This window comes from Grampus griseus (genome assembly GCF_964374135.1).
Source record: "Grampus griseus genome assembly, chromosome: 4".
In the NCBI taxonomy this organism is placed as follows: domain Eukaryota; kingdom Metazoa; phylum Chordata; class Mammalia; order Artiodactyla; family Delphinidae; genus Grampus; species Grampus griseus.
This window is the reverse complement of record NC_138997.1, coordinates 37814064-37836759: the sequence shown is the minus strand read 5'-3', so window position 1 is coordinate 37836759 and position 22696 is coordinate 37814064. Positions and strand designations below refer to the sequence as shown.

Here is a 22696-nt window from a genome sequence, read left to right as displayed (position 1 = left end):
GTGAGAGACAAAAGGACACATGAAAGTTGGTCCCTAACTTTAAAGAGTTGATAATTTATTTGGGAAATTCAATCTTGACACTCCCTGGTTCTTCCTAAAATACTACCACCCCTGACTCCCTAATGCAATCAGATACAATTCCACTTCAGGGCAAGTTAGTGTCCACAATAATGAGAATGTTATCTCAAGGTTAATACATGTCATATCAAACTTTCCTTACTGAAAAATACAGAAAACCAAAATAAAAGACAATTATACAATTTACCCGTTGCTAGTTAATTAGCTATTAGGATTCCTACAAGACTGTTATTACTGAATACATACACTTACCCCATTTCCTCTACATATGTGTATTTTATTTTTTGGCTCAGTTATGCTTTCTTACACACACCTATTCTTAACTTTATCCTGTTATTTTCTGAAAACCATTTTATTTTGCACAGAATGCTTCAAATTCTTACCCCATGCACTAAAACACTAGCCATCTCTCTTCTTAAAGTTTCCAAAGAGGACAAGCTCCACCAGGCAGGCTTTTAAATTCTACCAGATGAATTCTTGATGAAATCAATTATTTTTCTGCCAATATTGAACACTGTGGTCCCGGTTAACACGCTTTGCATAGGACTTCCCTGGTGGCGCAGTGGTTAAGAATCTGCCTGCCGATGCAGGGGACACGGGTTTGAGCCCTGGTCCAGGAAGATCCCACATGCCGCAGAGCAGCTAAGCCTGTGCGCCACAACTACTGAGCCTGCGCTCTATCTAGAGCCCGTGAGCCACAACTACTGAGCCCGAGTGCTGCAACTACTGAAGCCCACGTGCCTAGAGCCCGTGCTCTGCAGCAAGAGAAGCCACTGCAATGAGAAGCCTGCTCACCACAACGAAGAGTAGCCCCCGCTCGCCGCAACTAGAGAAAGCCCGCACGCAGCAACGAAGACCCAAAGCGGCCAAAGATATATAAATAATAAATAAATTAAAAAATGCTTTAAAGTGCTTAGCGTGACTGGTACCTAAATTACACTGATTTCTTTTAATTGATCAAACAGGTATTTTCACATGAATAAGATAAAACATTTGCTGGGATTTTAAGGTTTCAAATAAAAAGTTAACTGTTTTCGCCACTAGAGGGAGCAGAGAAAGTGCAGGTTCAGTTGTCAAACTGCTGAGGGCGGCATGTGGAAAGCTCCTCACAGAGAGAAGCAGTTAGTCTTTTACACTGATTGAATCTTTCATAAAACATTATTTTCAGAGCTCTGGCATGTACTGCTTGACCCTATTTATATGAATTGGCCAAAAGAATGAATGTATAGGCAACTAATTATATATTAGATCCCCTTCAATGATCTTCTATTTTTTCTTGAGATTTTTCTAGGTGAACATTTGGTTTTCAGGGATGGTCAATTTCTAGAGCCAGCAGTGTGACCACTTTAGGGTTTGTTTTCTGATGCATCAGCTAGTTCTTATCACTTATCAGGAGAATTAGCAAGTGCAATGGACTAAATGTGTCCCCCCGCAAAATTCATAAATTAAGCCCTAACCCTCAATGTGATGATATTAGAGAGGTGGAGCTTTCTGGAGGTAATCAGGTTTAGAAGAGGTCATGGGGAGTCCACATGAGGGGATTCATGCCCTTATAAGAAGAGGAATAACCACATGAGGTCTTTCTCTGCCATGTGAGAGCAAGGCAGCCATCTGCAAGCCAGGAAGAGGGCCCTCACCACAACCTGCCCAAGCTGGCATCCTGACATCAGACTTCTCAGTCTCCAGAACTGTGAGAAATGACTGTCTGCTACTGAAGCCACCCAGTCTATGGTATTTTGTTATAGGAGCCTGAGCTCAGATACCAAACAACCTACAAGTTTGCTGCCTTGGGGAAAATTCAGTAAGTGCATATTGAGCACCTATTATGTGCAATGCACCACACCTTAAGCCCCACAGGACACTAAAAGCAATAATACTGGAAGTGATAAATAAGAGGGACTGAAGTAGGAAGTTATAAGCTAAGGAGACAATGCTGCTGTAAATGACTAGGGAAGGAGCTGTAACACTAAGGTCCATGGGCCAAATTCAGCCTATAGTTGTTACTGTACATAAAGTTGTACTGGAACACGGCCACGCTCACTCATTTATGTATTGTCTGTGGCTGCTTTCTCATTAATGGCAGAGTGAAGTAGTTGTGAGAGACTGTACAGCCCACAAAGCTGAAAATATTTACTATTTGGCCCTTTACAGAAAACGTTTGTCAATTCCTGGTCTATCCAGGGTAAGGGTGATAAAGGACTAAATTAAGGACATACCAAGAGGAACAGAAAGAAGAGAAACAAATTGATAGGGTGTATATTAGCACATTTGTGATAAAAAATTCCCATAGCTCATGATATGTTCTGCCTTTACAACCCAAAAGAATTAGAAATCTGAAAGGTATGTGGCATAAAACTTGCTTGGTTATTAACGCTCTCATTATAAAAACAAATTGAAAGAGATGTAAATGCATTTCTTTGTCTTTACCTCCAACAAAAGATCAATTAGTGGAGTCTGCTTGCTGGCAGGGGTAAGACAGAGGTTGTCTATTATTAAGACCCGCATGAAGTCAAAAACGAACTTTTTAGCAGGGTGATTGGTCAGGTATGTCTTGACACCCACGTTGCAGTACTCTGATTGGCTTCTGTTCATCCCTGTGTCTGCTGCAAAGGCTTTAAACTCTTCTGCTGGAGATCCAACTTCATCATCAAGATCAGTCACCTAGTAAAATCAAGTGGAAATATATCCTAGTCACATTCGATTTCATTTGATATTTTTACTTCCACCAAATTGTAGCAGCAACAGTATTTTTGTTCAGTGTTTCCCTCCTATTAAGCTATTCAGTGCATTACATCGTTCACTTTGCTTTACTTGTTTTCTCTTTTCAGGGTGGTAATCGGGCACCATATGTCACGATTACTCAACACATGCTCTTTCTAATATTAAACTACTCACTGGCCACTAACCATATAACTGCTTTATGTTGAATTTTATCTCTATTGTGGATAACTGAACTTGAAATAAATGAAATAATAAAATGAGAATGACTATATTTGCTTATTTAAAACATACCTACTGAGAAGTCAAGTGTTATAGACTTTCAGATAAAGATCTGGCATAATGATTGCACCCAAGGGCTGACCCATTTTTGTAGGTTAAAAAAAAAAAAAAAACCCAAATAAGTAAGCAATACAAAACTAGTACCAAGTTTGAGCCAACAGAAAAAGAAAGGATTAGAAGACAGATTACAAGATGCCGACAAGGAAAATACATCGAAATATTACTAAAATCTTTTTTTACCAAAAATGTGGATTCTAAAATTATAAACAAGCCATGGTGTTAAGGTTATGTGCTATACTTGCTTTTTTCCTAAAAATCGCCATAATTTTAGAACGAGTATTTCACCATTATACATGAAGAAAAATTAGTATGAAGAAGATACCTTATTCCAGCCTCTTGAGTAAGTGGTAGAAGTAAGACAAAACATCATGAAATTCTGAAGTTCTATGGAAGAACAACTGTCTTTTGGGTTCGTTTTAAAGGACAAAAGAAGTATTTATACTACGTATGATTACAGTCTAATAACTTTCTCTTTAGTGCAAAATATGAAAAATAACCGTTGAACAAAATAGAAAAAGTTGAACAGAAGGGACAAACATACATGTCATTTCTTATAAAGACAATCAATCCTGTAATTAATTTGCAAAGACTAAATGCAGGAGATGCCTAATTTCTGAGATAAATGAAGTGGAAATAAATTTGGTCTGACTAGAGTTCTGTAACCTGATTTCACAACTATACAGCTATCATTAAATATAAGAAGAAATGGATCAACAACTGCATGAAGATGGAATTCACTAATGAGGGACTTACAAGAATATGGTAAATGAAAACAGGAAGTAGAATTCACTGTTATTTCAAGGGAAAGCAGAAGGAGCGTGTGGGGAGCCAGATACCAGATAGTGATGTAAGAGATGAAGCAGAAAGTTATGAAACTGTAACTTGGTGAGAAGCTTAAAAGATTGGCCAAAAAAATCTGCTAACCATTGGAGCAGACTAATTCCAGTTTTGATATTTTCCTCCCCCTTTCCTACCATCTCTGAGTAAGGGCGAATGTTGAAGGGGAAGACCGTGGCTGCTAATGCACACAGGAAGTCGGGGCTCATCCACATGGAGGCCAGGTCTGGGACATTGTGATACAAGTATCTAAAGAACTGCATCAAGGTCACAGGATATTCCCGGAGCCAAGATCCCTCTTCTTCTGACTGCCAAGGCTGTCATGGGGACAAGAGAGGAAACAACATGTTAGAAAAACTGACACTACTAAAAGTTACTCACTACTCTTCTAAAACCGGATAAATTGATGGTCCAGAACTCTTGTAAACCACACACAGGAGCAAACACACAGGCCAACAAATCTAGAAATAAGCTAAAACAAAGGTGATACCCCTAGAAACTGACAGGATATTTTTCTATTCATTTCAGTACTCACAGCTCAGTAACTAGAGTCAATGGTTTTGATTATTCATCGTTATCAACATGAGTATGGTTGGAGCCAGTAGTGGCTCTATTCCCATCAAAGTTGCCCCATCCTCCATCACGCCAGAGAGTTAGGATTAAGATAAAAATGGGGAAGTTGGGCTTCCCTGGTGGCGCAGTGGTTGAGAATCCGCCTGCCGATGCAGGGGACACGGGTTCGTGCCCCGGTCCGGGAAGATCCCACATGCCGCGGAGCAGCTGGGCCTGTGAGCCATGGCCGCTGAGCCTGCGCGTCCGGAGCCTGTGCTCCGCAACGGGAGAGGCCACAACAGTGAGAGGCCCACGTACCGAAAAAAAAAAAAAAAAAAAAAAAAGAGGAAGTTACTTGACCTTTCTGAGCCTCCTACTGTCATATAAAAAATGAGAACAGTGCTCTTAACCATTATGCAACTGTGATATTGTGATTCATAATAAGAAATATATATTTAGTCTTTGTTCCATTTCAGGCACAGAGATCCTAAAACCCTTGGCATTTCCTAAGTGATAAAAGAGCCATAAATGTGTCTTTTTGTTAATCATAACAAGCTGCTTTCCACCACACTTGAGTTTATGTTGATGGGCTGTCTTGCCAGGGGAACCAACCATGGCACTAGAAGGCTGGAAGTTAACTGAACCTGTTCCCCACAGCCCCCAGGGACGAAGAGGGGCTGGAGACCAGGCTCAGTCACCAGTGACCAATGATTTAATTAATCATGCCTGTGTAATCAAGGTGCCATAAAAATAAAAAACATGGGGTTCAGAAAGCTTCTGGACTGATGAACACGTGGAGGTGCTGGGAGAGTAGCAGGACGGAGAGGGCATGGAGGCTCCGTGTCCCTTCCCACCTTGCCCTATGCACCTCTTCCAGCTGGTTGTTCCTGAGATACGTCCTTTTATAATAAACTGGTAATCTAGGAGGTAAAATGTTTTCCTCAGTCACGGGAACCTGAAATTTATAACTGGTGAGTCAGAAACACAGGTAACAACCTGGACTTGTGACTGGCATTTGAAGTGGGGCAGGGTTGGTGGGGGGGAGGGGTATCTTGTGAGACTGAGCCCTTAACCTGTGGTACCCGATGCTACCTCCCAGTAGATAGTGTCAGAACTGAATTGAACTGTTGAACACCCAGCTGGTGTGGTGAAACCTTCCACATACTTGGTGACCAGAAGTGTCAGAAGTAAAGTAGCGTTGTAGTAGAATATTGAATAAAGTAGACACATAGGAGTTGTTTTTCCTTAAAAGCCTTACAACAATAACAGTGATGATGATGATAAAAGAGTAACAAAAAAAGAATATATTTCAACAATGCTTATCTTCTGATACTTCCCCAGAGAGTGGCTTCTTTTTCAGCTTAGATTTTTATAATTGTTTATGAATAAAAACCAAAACAAGAATCCCAAAGCATTCTAAATTAACACATTTAATAGTAACGTTCTTTTCTTAGATGGCATAAGAATAGTTTTGACTAAAATCAGATTTATCAGGTACTTGTAATCCAAAGAGTCTGGTTAATAATTCCTCTTACAATGTGATCCTAAATCGTGTAAACAAATTAAATCATTATTCACGGTATTCCTGTAAGAAAGGTAGGAACATACATTTTGTCATTTACTCTTTCAATTTTTCATATCTAAGTTAGAAATAATTAGAATAGAAAACATAAAAACAAATACAAAATAAAACTTGCACTGATAACATTTTAAATCTCTAAATGAGAGTGATTTTAAAAGTTCAAACAACATATTGCAATGACATTCAGTACAATATATATTCGTTATATACACTTATACATTGAAATATGTATTTTATAGCGCTAACAGCATCAGTTAACACTTATGAAGTGCTTACTCTACACCAGGCACTCTTGTAAGTGCTTTGTGTATATACTAACTCATACATCCTCACAAGAGTCCTAAGAGATAAATTCTATTATTACCAGCATTTTATACATAAGGAAACTGACGCACATGAGGTTAGTATGTCTGAAGTACCAGAGTAGGGATTCTGAACCTAGCTCCCGAGCTCAGGATCTTACCAACTGCATGGTCTTTCCTTACACTAAAGATAACAAAACACAGAGGCTGAGGTTCCAGAGACCACATAGTAAATAAAGAGTTATGACAGCAAAGGATTCTTCTATTTTAAAAAATATCACAGGCAGGAAGAACTACCGACAGGTATCAGTATCTCAGGAACTTACTGAATTCAGCATGCTGCGGAGCATCCCCAATAATAAAAAAGCAGCTTCTGTGCATACGTTATGGATAGAAGACACCACAGTTCCACTGGAGGCAGGCACTCCAAAGATAAATGTCCAAATGGAATCTAAATCAAACTGCAGAGGTGAAAGTGAATAAAGATTAGCCGTTGCCAATTTTTTTCAGTAGAGACCCTCAAAAGTTCTAATATTCTAAAATTTCTTTGAAATTAATTACTTTTTCCAAAGTGAGCAATGACAAAGAGATAGAGACCTAGCACTCCTCCCTCCTATATTTTAAAACTCATTTTTACATTTACAAGGCAAAGTGAATATTATGTATCATCCCGTCTTAGATCTATGTTAAAAACATCATTTTCTTTTTTTTCCCTAAGGAAAACAAACAAAAATAAAATACTTGCTAATTAGCTAGGCGATGAAATTAAAGAACTGATGGTCTTAAGCAGGATCTTTTTAAAAAGCACATTGAACTTACTCTTTCCCCCACTCTCAGCAATGTTCTAATTCACTTTTAGGTTACATACAGATGAAGATTTGATGAAATAAAAATCAGTTTGAGGAGATTTATTCATAGTAGTTTTATATAACACTTTATGACTATGGTGTCATGCTTATTTTGAAAATTACATAACCAACCAAACTCTGCTAAGCATGAATCTGTACTGTGACTTAGTGTATGGGTACAGACTCAGCGTTTTCATTTAAAAGGTTTTGTCAATGACTAGAGTTGATTTGAATAGCATTTTGGCATTATTATGGAAGTATAACTGAGTTTAAAACTAAATTCCTATGTCTTTGCAGTGCCACAAACATGAACTATATAGAAATATCCATGACAGTCTCAGATTAGAAATCAGGTAAAGCCTTACTGTTTTCCTAACGTGGACATTATCTATCATTGAGAATTTAAAAACATTTTTCTAATCAGACTTGTACTAAGAATCCTTTCATACCCACCCAATTTATGGTATGTACACTACTCCATTTTTAATTCTACAGAAATTATATTTCTAGATAAAATCATGTTACTCAAAAGAATTCTTTTGATCACCATTAAAATATCATCCAAAGTCTTCACGCATATATAATCATATAGAGTAACCATAAAGAGAAAAAGACCAAATAGGTACAAAGGACTTCTTTTTGGGAAAATTGTCTATGGTACTTTCCGATTTTTATGTTCCAAATCAAATCCCAAACGTGAGAAAGGGATGGAACCAGTTGATTTTAGTGTGATTAACCCATCACCCTGTGGTGACTTTCTAACAAATGTAATTACACTTACACCCTACTAGATAATTCCTACCTGGCAACCCTGCTTACATCGGCTGCTGATGACAGGCACACTGACCTGCAGGTTCTCAGGCAGCTCACTAACTGGCTGCTGCAGAAACAATGCCATGAGGAGAAAATAGAGGGCAGGGACATTAGTGTGTTTAGGAAGGAATGACTGAAGAACTGGAAAACCAGGAAAATGACAAGCATCCCGGTTAATCTCCCTGACAGTCGATCTCCCACCAGCACTCCTGCCCACGTTGAATCCTAAGAGAAGAGGAAACAACGATAAGGACAAAATTAATAATCGATTACCATGCTACATTAACAAAGAAAGGAGTAATTCAGCATATGTGACATTTCCATCCAGAACATTCACATTAACATAAGTAATTAACTATTCAACTGTTGAATTAATCTTTCAGTCAAAAGTTTTACTTTACTATCTCTTTGACTTTGGCAAGCCTGTCTATTAGGATACATGTCTCAAAACACAGCTGAGGCAGTCAGATACAAGAGGTAGTATAAATTCTACTCATTAAAAGAATGACCTCCAAAGAGCTCTAACATTTCCCTAAGAAGAAAGTAATATTCAAAACAGCCAGAATTTAAGATGCTACAAAAAAATGTAACTTAAAAATATAGTTAATATATTTCATTTGTCCTGAAAATCATGATAAACTAATTACCTTAAATGATCTATGAATCAAGAGACAAGACAAAATGAATATGCAAAATAATCTTTCCTCACAACATGACCTGTAACTCTGCTGGAAAGCTGTCTGGCAGTGGGATAGCAAGTCTGAACCCACTGTCATTGTGGTTATCTGAACATCCAAAATCTGTTCTAGAACCACAGCTCTACCAGGAGATGATCACTGCTTATTAATGTGGCTTACAGCACCAGCCTTTCTATCAATCCTGTTTCCTCCTTTATATAACTAACTAACTAACTTTGGGAAACAACTCAAACATCTAGTTGTTTTTGTTTTTTTTTGCGGTACGCAGGCCTCTCCCATTGCTGAGCACAGGCTCCGGACGCGCAGGCTTAGAGGCCATGGCTCACAGGCCCAGCTGCTCTGCGGCATGTGGGATGTGGGATCTTCCTGGACCGGGGCACGAACCTGTGTCCCCTGCATCGGCAGGCGGACTCTCAACCGGTGCGCCACCAGGGAAGCCCTCAAACATCTAGTTCTTTTGCCACCCCAAACCTAGTACAGTGCTCAGTACAGAAGAAATGTTGGCTAGAGATTCAATGGAAAACTTCTGCAAACAGCAAGATGAAAGATTGACTTTTACTCTGAAACAATTTTTATTTCAAATGAATATTCACATTTTTTTCCAAGTTCTTTTTTCTATGATGAAGTAAGCACATACTTGTTACTACTTAAAATAATGAAAGAGAAATTTGTATCTAGGTGGCTTTTTAAACAGTTCATCCAAATCAATTGCTCAGTGTGATATGAATTAATCTTCTAAAGCATGCTCTTCTAATTAACAAAAAATTGGACAGCAAATTACCAACCTCTTTCATGTATCATCTCATTTCTTAGACAATGGGCATGTAAGAAACCGCTATTATCCTTTTTATAATGTAGAAAATATGCGATTTGTTCTAAGTCATAAAGTTAATGAGTGGTGGCACCAGGACTTGAAGCCTGTAAAGCTAAACTGTCTCCGTTGGCCTTCTCAATGACATTGTCACATTTCTGAAAAACTGGCTGCATTAGGATGCTGGGTGATTTTTGTTTGTAGTAAATTCTAAATGAAATCATGAATATAAAAAAGTCTGAGCCTTAAGAAATCAAAAAACATAAAGTGGTATTTTATACATTAAGTAGGAAAAGAAATTTTGATCAAATTATATGTCCTAAATGAAAACCAATACTAGCATTAATTTTCCTTTCCAAATTTTCACACTCTATTTCCACCCCATAATTGATATTAAAGAATATCTAATATGTTATTAGCAATTAAGCATTCATTTAGATTCAAGTTACAGCTACATGGAAGGTATTTTTATAAAGAAAAATCTGACAAAAAACTAAGAAATATGAATAAAATATTCAAAAACTTTAGGTTGTTCATCATATCAAAGAGAAACAGAATCAAATGAGATGATATATCTATATATATGTAGATATAGATATACATCCGTATATATACACAAGTATGTATGTATCAGATATTCAGGGAAAGTTATATTAAATTTAATCAAATTTAAATTAAACTTAAATACCTAGATTTCTCTTTTAGAACCAAAGCAGCATATGCAATATACAAGCAGGTATCAATGAAGCACAAATAAATTCTAAGACATGAAGTCAGGTAGGTCAGATAAGTTAAAAGCACCTTTTCCTGATATTACTGAAGTGATGTAGGACAGAAAAAAGGACAGAACTGACTGTCAGAAGACAGATACTCAGACATATTACTGTCTGACACAGGAAGCTTATGTATTTAACAGTATTATTTTCCTAATTAGAGAGAAATTAATTCTTAATGTATACTCATTAGGTTTATTTCCTATAATATATAACTTATATACCATAAAGTACATACACCCGTATCTGGAATCCTGAAGGCAAGTGAGATGACATATGTTAAATAATTTTGCAAACTGCAAAGTCCTAAGTGAAACTTAGGTATTATTTTGGCCTTCAGTGAGAAGCAGTGCTGTCAATTAGCATTTAAAACTCTTACATTCTCTGAACTCACACTGAATTGTGCCTTTCACTGTTTATTCTCTTAGTAGCTACTAGCTACTATTAAGGTCAAAAAGCTAAATTTCTTGCTACGAAACTGTTTATGACACTTGTTGGCTATATCTTTCTCCCAGAGTCAATGCAAAACAGCAATCTATTTTTCAGATCATAAAGTCTCTATAATGATAATAATTTAAAATGCATTTTTTTTTTTTTTTTTTTTTGCAGTACGCGGGCCTCTCACTGTTGTGGCCTCTCCCGTTGCAGAGCACAGGCTCCGGATGCGCAGGCTCAGTGGCCATGGCTCACAGGTCCAGCCGCTCCGCGGCATGTGGGATCTTCCCGGACCGGGGCACGAACTCGTGTCCCCTGCATTGGCAGGCAGACAGACTCTCAACCACTGTGCCACCAGGGAAGCCCTAAAATGCATATTTTAAAGCAGACAATTTTCTTGAGAAATCATTTCACAGTGAATTTCTTTCTTCATCACAAAGTTCCTTGAGACGTTTTTCACATGTGAAATAACAATAAAATAATCCTATGGTGTAAGCTCTATCTTCCTACCATTTGCTTTAACATTTGACAAAGTAGTGCAGGTTGCACCTAGGTATTGATACTTGAACATTTTTTTTTTAACAGATAAATTACATATTAAATTCTGATACCTAATTTTTCCACCTGACAGGGTAAATAGTTATTCTTAATGCTTATTGCAGAATACAATTATATATGATTTTAAACTGTAATGTTATAAAGACAAATATATTTTTTAAATACTTTAAGAACTGAATGACTATAATTTTCAATAAAAACATTATCTTAAATATATATTTTCCAAAATAAGATCATTAATATGAACAGAAATATATACCAGTTCAAATAAATCTAACACAGGAAACTGTAATTTTCTAATATTGTTTAAATGCTCAGTTCCGTGTTGAAAACAGCATAGAACCAGTAAGCAGAGAATAAGGAGCTTTGGCTGAAACTTCAATGAGCTTAAATATTTGTGTGGCAATATAACATAACTATTAAAAGCATGGGTTTTGGATTGAGCGACCTGGATTCAGATTTCTTTTTTTTTTTTTTTTTGAGGTACACGGGCCTCTCACTGTTGTGGCCTCTCCTGTTGCGGAGCACAGGCTCCGGACGCGCAGGCTCAGCGGCCATGGCTCATGGGCCCAGCCGCTCCGGAGCATGTGGGATCTTCCCGGACCGGGGAACGAACCCGTGTCCCCTGCATCGGCAGGCGGACTCTCAACCACTGCGCCACCAGGGAAGCCCTGGATTCAGATTTTGACACTTCTTACCTGACAAGTGACTTCACCCCTATGCCTTGACTTTCTCATCTGTAAAATGGGTATTTATATATCATAGTGTTACTGTGAAAATGAAATAAGTTATTGTGAAACTGAAAAGTGTTTGTAACTGGTACAGAATAGATGCTCAAAATATTATTATTAGTTCAGTTCTGATAATTTGCAAATTATTTATAGATCAGAAAGAGGACTATACAACAAAAAGAAATCATAAGAAATTTACTTGAGTTTTCACATCTTAATATCCTGTTTCTGACTTCAGTTTGATTTGCAATTAAAAAAGCCAAATTTGAAACTTTTTATTCTTTTTACTCTATCATTAATCAAAATTCATGACTCAATGGTTGTTAGACAAACTGAAGAGTATAAGCTTATATAAGATTTAAAAACAAAACACAAAACAGCTTATTTCAAAGCAGCCGACTGTAAAAGTCCCATACCTAATACAGTCCCGATCTTATTGGTTAAGACGGAATCTGTCTGTTCCAGCCACCCTCCACCACTGAGTCCTTCTTTGAACTTGATGAGAATAGACTGATTACTCAGTAGGACGACAAGAATCCTCATGGCTGCCGTAACTGTGGTGGAATGCAAGTGTTCTTCCATAAACATCATAATCCAGTCAAAACCCAGCGTCCTGACCAGCTCTTCGCAAGCTCTATTCAAAGATAGATGGATTAAACAAAACAAACATTAATTTAAAGGATTATGATTTCAAATTAAAAAAAATAAGACTAGTTTCATTCTGAGATACAATAAATTTCAGGGTTTAAAAAAAATCTATTAATAGTCAGTGGCAAATCTTTCTTTTGTCTACCATGAATTAACTAGTAGTAGCAACTATTACCATCAATGCTCAAAAGATTTTACTTACTGCAAATTAATGCTTGTCTTTTCTTTAGATGTGTAAACCAGTTTTAGTAAGATATCTAGAAGTCTGTTCCTCAAAAGTATAAGATTGGCAGATACAAGACCTCCAAACTCTTCTTCAGTTCCTACAATGAAAATAAATACATTAAATTGCCCTAGCTGATAAACTAGGATAAAATATCCAACACTGTTCTAGGAAATCTCACTGAAACACACCTTTCAGAAAACATTTTCTCTAGGAGTACTTTCCACTCAAGTGAACAAGAAAAAGGGTCCAACATTTCTCTTTAGAATCCTGAAAACTGTTCATTTACTTATGAAATTATCTAAACAAGTGATAATAAAGACTGTAAACCCTTTTTTATATTAATATTCCCTTCTCCTACCAACAGGGGTAAAGTAATCAAACGAGGATCACACGAACAAAAATAACAATGCAAACCCTTAATTTCTAGTCTTTTTGAAGGACTTAAATGGTTAAAATTTCCAGATTTAAAAATGAAAAGAGGAAGCATAAATTATTCAATAATTATAATACATAAAGTAAAGTGAGAATTAAATAGCACAGACAAGAGGGAAAGGCACACAAATGCACAGGAGAACTTGGGGAAGAAAGGAAGGAAGACATAAAGCTTACGGTTCTCAATGGATAGTACTGGAAGCACAAGGGACTGGGATCAATGGCCTAGTGTTGCAGGCCCAGCTCTGCCACTAAGAGCTCGGGGTTAGTAAGTCACAATCCACATGCTTTCTTTCCTTTATTCTATAATTGAAGCTCAGGCTAAAGTTTAATGACCATGGTTATATGCTTTTACTTGTTTGGGCAAGGGACTATTTTTACTTTTAAATAGTATCTTTTAAAATGCTAACTTAGTGCCTTAATCATTGAGAAGGGTGCTTTAAGCTTACCAAGGGGAACTCAAGATTCCCTCCCAGGCTAACAGGCCTAGGACTCGTAATTTACAAATTGCCTTGTGACAAATGGAATGGACAACCTAAATTGACAAATGAATTACTTCCTTTCAATAAAATGACAATCCACATAGAAATTAAGAATTCTCCTTAGTTTTTATGCCTATTTTTTTCACTGTCAGTTATGTCCCGCTAATTTTCAAATACAGTTTAAAACAATTAACTCTGAAAGAAATTTCCAGGTTAACTTCTTTCCATTCGAACTGATGCTTTACTCCACATTGCACTGTGCTTTCATGCAATTTATTTTATTTTGCATTAATTATTACATCACCGTTCACCATTATTCAAGCCATTTTTTTGGCAGGTGTATCCTGAATACTATGTAAGCTACATGAAAGAAAAAATTATGGTTTTAATTTTTTGGAACATCCTGTTATACTTAAGACGGTCCAGTCCACACAATTAAACAATCAAGGTCATATACTAACAAGACCAGCAATATGCTCCTGACTTTCTCTATTCTTTCAAATGGCAATAAATTGATGAGGAGACTAGTCTAATCAACTTGGCAGATCAAGAGAAAATTTTCCTAATTTATACATCCCTGCTACTGTGCTCTTGTCAAAAAAAGTTTACAGCACTAGTTGTAGTTATTGAATTCAATGGCCAGCAAGAAATATGGAGACTAGAGAAATATTTTTCCCATATCTTTTTTTTTATACTTGAAATAAACATGTTATACAGTTCCAAAGATTTTAAAAGGACTTTCCTTTTTTTTTTTGGCCGCATGGCACAGCATGTAGGATCTTAGTTCCCTGACCAGGGATCGAACCCGATCCCCCTGCAGTGGAAGTGTGGAGTGTTAACCACTGGACTGCTAGGAAAGTCCCAGGACTTCCCTTTTTAATTCCTATTTACTTGGCTTATACTAATTCAGAACTTAGAAATAATCTTTGTATAAGGTAGAATAGTGCAGTGGTTTAGAATGTTAGTATTCAGGATGGCTTAGAATGTTGGACTACCTGAGTTCAAATGCAGTAGTATGATCTCAGGTAAGTTTCTCTTAAACCTTCTGGGCCTCAGTGTCCTCACTTTTTGTAAAACTGTGATAACAACAGGACCAATTTCATAGGACTGTTATAAGATTATATAGAGCACTTAACAGTGCCTGGCAAATATTAAGCACTAAATAAGTGTTATCCATTGATTTGATCTATATGCTTCTCACCCACTGCTAATTTGCTTCACCAAAGAAATATCAACATTCTTCCAAATGGTAGGAAGAAGTGGTTACTGGCCTTATATTCTGCTCTATGATTAGTAGAAGTCAGCCTCTCAAATCTCTGTTTCACCTTTGAAAAACATAATTACACCACTTTCTCGTCTTATTCATGAAGCACCAGAGAGGCTGTGCACTGATTGATATAGCCAACGTGGAAGAGAACTCCCAGATGGATAGGGTCATAAGAGTTTTAAAGGAAATCATTTATGTGACATAATTTGGGAATAATGTAACAGGATAATAATGTAAATAATGCTGAACAAATATAAAATATTGTGAATTTAATTACAGGTTAATCTAAAGGTCCTTTTGATGTTTTCCAAGCAAATCTCCTGCTCTAGAATACACAACTGGAAAAATACATTCTAACAAGAGAAAAATATGCTTCAAGGGAGGAAAGTTTTTTTTTCAAAAAAAAAAGTGGTTGTCATGGGCCCAGGAACTACAACTTAAGAAAATTTTATTCTACACTTACATAAAGTGAGTCTAGTAAAATGTTCTTTCCCTCAATGACTATTAAATATTTAACAGGGAAATAAAAATAACCGCAATATAGATACAATTCACTTTAGCAAGAATCGATGTTTCTGAAGAGTTTTACATAAATTAAAAAAAATGTTCAAAAATTAACTGGAAGAGTTTATTATTTAAAGGAACATTGCTATAAATCCTGTAAAAATAAGAAAGATTTTATTTTTAAAGTAAATTCACACCCTATTCAATTTGTAGGTAATTCTGTACTTCTGCATATTGTAGAGCCTTGGTCTAAGACAAATACATCTGTGAAAGACCAAAAAAAGTAATGTAAGGAGAAAAGTAATATAACAGTGTCACATATAATTCAGGTCTAACTTGTGTCAGAAGAAAACAGGGTATAGTAATTAGGTTCCAAGCTCCAGAACCGACTCACCAGTGTCAGGCTTCTCTTCATGGTTTATTTCCATAACTACAAATTTCTCACAAACTGCGAAGGTTGGTAAAGTAGAAGAAATAAACTGGCCAAACCTTTAAATACAAGAAAAAAGAGGTTATAGATTTTATTTTTTCTCTCTCCGAAACAAACAATACTAAGAAACAAAAAGCAAAGAAATGGAAACCAAAATAGTACTTCTTATTTTAACTAATCTTTTACAGACCTCACATGATTGTATTTCATTTGCTTCCCCTCGAACTGTTGCAATTAACATTATATGTTATAATGTTTTAAAATACGTATAGGGAAAAATACACTTCATCAGAAATATGAGTCCTTTAATGCACTAATCTAAATTTCAAAAACCAAATGGTATGATCCAAATTAAAATGTCCTAACATTATCTATATGGATCTACTGTAGCCTAGTAGTCAAGTACTTGGGTTTTGGAAACACAGGTAAGATCAAAATCCTAGCTCTATCAGTTTTTAATCGTGTTACTTGGGGCAAGTAGCTTAACCTCTCTGGGCTTTAATTTCTTAATTTGTAATGCAGAGAAAAATAAAAGCCTTGATAGGTTTCAGTGATAATTTCAGCAAAGTGATCATCATAACACCAGGATAAGACCTAAATAAATATTGTTAATAATAATGACAAGCTCCAAAATAATTTTTAAACTCGAGTTTTAAATCTGTCACCAAGTTAAAAAAAAATGCTTTCAAGATAACTGTATATAAAATGAGTGATTTATGTGCTACATCAATTAGAGATTAGTTTACTGGGAATACTCTAGCAATAATGTGTGATTTCACCTGTAATACCTGAGCAATTACATGACAAGCAGTGATTAAGTCTAATTTAAGCAGTTATCTACTTGGAAAATATCTTAGGTAGTTTTTTTCCTTCCATTTTCAGTCAAGATGAGAATTATCATGTGCCTATTAGAACAGTTCTACATACACTCCATAAATATGTCTTAAGCCATATTTCACACTGGCAGCAAAATAATACTCATATAAAAGGTCTGAATATACAACAATAAAATACCACCATCAGTTTGGGTGATAGAGAACAAATACAAAAGACATGGCATGTCCACTTTGGGTGTACGTGCATGTGTATATGTGCTTCTGCACGTGCATTTGAGAAGTAGCAAGGCTTGGGGAAGAGGGCTGTGGACCAAGAATTCCTACACTGAACGTTTTTATGTCCAGAACAATCAGCCTCACTGGGCTAATTTTAACAACTTTTCTCACCAGAATTCTATTATTCGCTAGTGACAACAACTGGCTTTGCAAGATACATTCATTTTTTCCATGCCTTACAAATATCTTGAATAGTATTACTTTTACACGTGTTACCTAGGCATAGGAACCAATTATGTTCATCTCAATCATCTTAACCTCGTTGGTACTTTTAGTTAACAAACAAACAAATACAGAAGTTTTCACTACCTGAGCAGATCATTGCTGTTGGGAAAACCTTGCAGTAAGAAGCTCAGCACATTACTAATAGCAGCAATTGTAGGCTGGGATAAAGACATATCTCGAAGAGTCAGTAGTAGCTTTGGGATTAGCTGGAATTCCCTCATTAACTTGGCATTCTTTGAAGCTTCACTATAAGAGAAGGAAGACTTTATACACTGTACTAGTATCTCTTCTATAACTGAACAGCTAACAATTTAGGTATCAACTAATACCTGGACTCTGTGAGCAATTCAATGAAGTGTTCAAATAAGGAAAGATGAAGTTCATACGGTGCATGGAGCCAGACCTATAATAAAATAAAGACCAGTGGTATATTTAGGGTTAAAAATACCCCAAGTTCCAATCCAATAAGCGCAAATGCAGCACATATAACTTATTTCACTTAATTAATTGAATATAACCACTTCATTAGTTTTTATTTATTGTAGCCCTTTAAAACTGCCTGTATATAGGACTTCTGGTTCTGTTCATAAAGAGATAATTGCTGTGGAAATTACCCTCCTAGAGTAAACAACTAGAAAGGCAAGATCTATAGAAAATTTCTCTGGAATCAATGACTGAATACTATTAGTGAATACTGAATACAATATACTGAATAGAATGAATACGGAATACAAAAACTGAATGACAGGAATCTTGTGTGGGTCCAAAACTGGAAATAACCACTGCAAACTGGCACAGCAAACAATTCCTAAAACTCACAAAGGGCTGAAACTACTTTGCACTCCCACCAACCAGTATAGAGACTTCAAAATACATGGGAAGGTTGGGTAGAGGTCTCAGAAGTGTAATACCTTAGTAGGGGGGCTAAATTACCACTAAAGATTAATCAAAGTCCACCCTAACAAAGCTTAAAAGCATGCCTCAAAAGAATCAAGATAACTGCAATACTAGAGCAAAGTTTAATACTCTTTAAAATAATAAAACAAAATTTAGCATTCAACAATGTAAAATTCAGCATCCAATCAAGTTCCCAAGAATGCAAAAAAAAAAGGGAAAATATGAGCCATAAGTAGGAGAAAAAACCCAATCATTATAAATAGGCCCAGAAATGACAGAGATGATAGAATTACTGAGATCTTTAAAAAGCTATTAAATACACTCCATAAGCTAAAGAATGTAACAAAAAATATGAAAATGATGAGGAGAGATATAGAAGATAACCAAGATCCAAAATGAACTTCTACAGATGAGAAATAAAATAATCAAAATGAAAAACAGGGGCTTCCCTGGTGGCGCAGTGGTTGAGAGTCCGCCTGCTGATGCAGGGGACACGGGTTCATGACCCGGTCCGGGAAGATCCCACATGCCGCGGAGCGGCTAGGCCCATGAGCCATGGCCGCTGAGCCTGCGCGTCTGGAGCCTGTGCTCCGCAACGGGAGAGGCCACAACAGTGAGTGGCCTGCGTACCGTAAAAAAACAAACAAACAAACAAAAGAAAAACATACTGGATGGGACTAACAGAGGATTAGACACTGCAGGAAAAATGTTCGGTAAACTTAAAGACATAACAGAAACTATTCAAAATGAAGCATGAGAAAAAAATACTGAAAATAAATGACTAGACAGAGTATTAGTGACTTGTGGGACAACAGCCAGGAACCTAAGATACATGTTAACTGCAGTCCAAAAAAGGTGTGTGTGAGTGGTGGCGCTGGAGGGGTGCGGGTGTCGACCAGGGAAAACAGCTGAAGAAATGATGGCTAAAAAATTTCCCATTTGATAAAAATGAGAAACTCACCAACTTAAAAAAGTCAACAAAGCCCAGGCAGAAGAAACATAAAGACAAGGGAATAACTGACAATTTTAAAGTATGAAAAGAATAAAAATCATCAACTAGAATTCTATTCTATGCAAAAATATCCTTCAAAAAAGAAGGAAAAATACTTATTCAGATGGGACAATTTATCATCAGTAAACATGCACTACAAGAAATGTTACAGCAAGTTTTTCAGGCAGACATATCATTCCATTACAAGATGGAAGTCTGGATCTACACAAAGGAATAAAAAATGCCATAAATACTGTTTGCTGCATATACTATGTGGGCAACTATAAAAATTTTTTAATGCCTTTAAAAGATAATCGACTATTTAAAGCAAAAATAATACAAATATTCTGGGGATTATAAACATATAGAAGTAAAATGTATGACAACAATGGCACAAAGGACAGGAAGGGAGAAATGGAAGGGTACCATCGCAAGGTTTTTACACTATAGGTGAAGTGGTATAATGTACTTTGAAGACAGACTGAATTGTTACACATGTATATTGCAAATTCTAGAACAACCATTAAAAAAGAAAATGCTTGGATGCTATTACAATTATTTTACTTATATTGTCAAAGAGCTGTTCTAAAAATAGGGTAAATTAAGTATTTATTGACCACTACAGTTTGGGGTTATTAGGAATGCCATATGAAGCCACAAAGGGAGCAGAGTACTATAAAATGAAGCCAAAATTTGTCAAGCAACTAAATTTCTGATGTTTATATACTGAATTTCAGTCAGAAATCTGAAACTAAAGATAATGTGTCAATTACCACATGTATACAAAGCTAGGCTTATTAAGTAGGTCCCTTAGTACTCTCATAATCCTCTCTGCATACCTTTACCTTTGTGCTTTCACAAAATTTTTATTGTCTATTTGCTTTTCTCTTCTAATGCACTAAATGCCTTGAGGCATGGACTCTACCTTTTATTTTCACATCCTTAGCACCTAATACAGTGCTTGGCTCAAACATATTCAATAATTATTTTCTAACAGAATGAGAGGTCTGTGTATCAGAACTTTGCATATCAGGCTGAGAAATGTGTATTTTATTGTGTAGGAAAGAAAAAGCACTGCAAGTTTTTTAATAAGTTATATGATTATATCTCAGAAAGAATGAGGTTAAAAAAATATAAGGTAGATTGAGGAAAGGGAGAAAGAACTGATCATTATTTTAGTAAGAATAGAATTGATTAGGGCTTGGATTAGGATGTAGCAGGAGAAAGAGAAAACACAGACTACATGAAATGTGAAAGCAGAATCTATATGACTTAATATGGGCTGTTTATAAACAGTGAGGAAGGAGGAAGCTGATTTTTCAACTTCAAGCCTCAGTGAATGGGGGAATGGTGGTGCTATTAATAGAAACAGAAGTTAAAAGGAAGCTCTAACTTGGGGAAGGATGTTAAGTTCGGCGTAGGTGTTGCTGGGATATAAAAATGGAAATGTTGAGGAAGAAGTTAGAAATAAGCCTGGAGTTCAGATATCAAGCTAAAGATTTAGGTTTGTGAGTCACCTCTGTAGAAATGAGGCTGTGGGACTGGGTGAGAATCTAAAGGAAAGAAAACAACAAATAAAGGAAAGGATAAAGCAGCAAAGGTGGACACTTTTATACAAAGTAATGAAAAGTCTATAACCAGAAAATTATGGGGAAAGTAGTGAGCAAGATATATGAACCAGGAGAGTGATGCCTAAAAGCTAGTGAAAGAACTAGGAGATGCAAGAAGAGGGAAATGGACTGCATCAGATGCTGCTGAGAGCTAGGGGTACTGAGAACTCAGTAGATGCCATGGATTTTTATTTAGAAGAGGGCTGCTAATAAGCTTTCAAATAAAGTTTCAGAAAAGCAATTCGGGCACATAGTCTGTTTATTGGAGATTTAAAATAACTGACAAGATCGAGCTTATAAGAGTTACAAAGAAGAAGAGTGAGGGCCAGACATCACAGCAAACACCAAGTGCTAGGCACCATTCTGGGTGGTAGGGATACAAAGATGAAGATAGACATGATCTCTGCATTCATAAAGCCTTCAGCCTCACAGGGGGAGATTTTATACAGTGATGAGTATGCAAAGTGCTGTGAACAAGAAATGAAATGGAGAAAGGATATGCAAGATTAAGTGATGCCTTGAGAGGACAGAGTGGAAGCTGTTATGGTAATAAGACAGTAGAAATAAAAATTTTGCTATTTTGGCGAAAAGAATATTTTCCTATACAGCTACTAGTAACCAAAATTTCAGATCTAGCTCCTATTTATTGAGGAAAAGTTACTATCAAAATTTTTTGGTGAAAATATGTTTGCCTCTACTGTAATGCCAGTGGCAACAGCAAACTGGCTATAGTTAGGCATATGCATTGCACCATTTCACTTCTATACTACTTGTAAAATGGAATATCTTTGGGAAGAAAGAACCCAATCACTACCTTACTTTGTATATTTTACATTAACATGAGCATCATAAAATTTTAGAACATAAACACATCTTAGAGACAAAACTGTTCAATAGTTAACTCTATCAATATACAGAATAAGAAATCAGTTCCTTGATTATATATTACCAGTTAGTGTTTATATACATACTTCAAAATCACAAAGTAGATCCTGGAAAGCAGTTGAATTTGGAATAATGGAGGTCTCGTGTCCACTGTCAACAGTTCCCACCAAGGAAAAAGTTAGATGGAGAATGTGGCTGTTAAGAAGGGAACGTTTCTTCTTAAGCAGCATTGCCAGCAACTAAAAGAAAGCAACACCAAATGCCTGTCGGTCAATCATCATATACACATATACGCACACACACATACACACACACAAACACACATTGGAGAACACTAAGTAAAGCAATTCCTGAGACTTCTATGCTGGTTTCTAAATTTTTACTATGACAACGCAACATCAGAGAAAATCTGAAAAGCAGGGTAATCCCATCATCCTCTTATTAAAATATCCACTTTTACATAAACTATTCACACAGAAATATTTAAATTGTTGCCAACATGTGTATACAATTTTTTACTCTTGTTCTTTGCATAACATTTTATCCAAAGGATTTTTTTTCTTTTGCAACCTAGTTTCCATAATTATAATTTTGAAAGGTTGAATGATATGTGAGATGGTTATAGTATTATTAGTCATTCTCATACTACTGGAACGTTTAGATTATTCCTATTTTTTCATGATAAACAATGCTGCAATTATCATTTTGAAAGTTTTGCAAAACAAAACATCAAATTAAAAAAAAAACAAACATCAAATTAGGTAATTAAATCTACAGAAAACACTACAGTAAACAGCTTATCTACTACCAGTGAACTACTGGCTAAAGTTAAGAGAAGAAGGCATTTGTACTTCATCTACGCTAGAGGAATTTAATCTTGCTCCAAATACTTGTTCCTCTTCTTATAAG

The 22696-nt window shown here is 36.2% G+C and overlaps 1 protein-coding gene across 2 annotated transcripts in view; it reads right to left on the bottom strand.

Annotated features, from left to right (window-relative positions):
* WDFY3 (WD repeat and FYVE domain containing 3) overlaps positions 1-22696 on the bottom strand; it is a 232575-nt gene that overhangs the window by 75266 nt on the left and 134613 nt on the right. For both annotated transcript variants that reach the window (XM_082652754.1, XM_082652755.1), the window contains 10 exons: positions 21874-22026; positions 17734-17807; positions 17489-17650; positions 16032-16126; positions 12929-13049; positions 12495-12712; positions 8062-8297; positions 6738-6872; positions 4113-4292; positions 2506-2739 (listed from right to left, as the gene is read on the bottom strand). In XM_082652754.1, the coding sequence (XP_082508880.1) occupies positions 2506-2739; positions 4113-4292; positions 6738-6872; positions 8062-8297; positions 12495-12712; positions 12929-13049; positions 16032-16126; positions 17489-17650; positions 17734-17807; positions 21874-22026 (1608 nt within the window). The remainder of the gene's footprint in view (positions 1-2505; positions 2740-4112; positions 4293-6737; positions 6873-8061; positions 8298-12494; positions 12713-12928; positions 13050-16031; positions 16127-17488; positions 17651-17733; positions 17808-21873; positions 22027-22696) is intronic.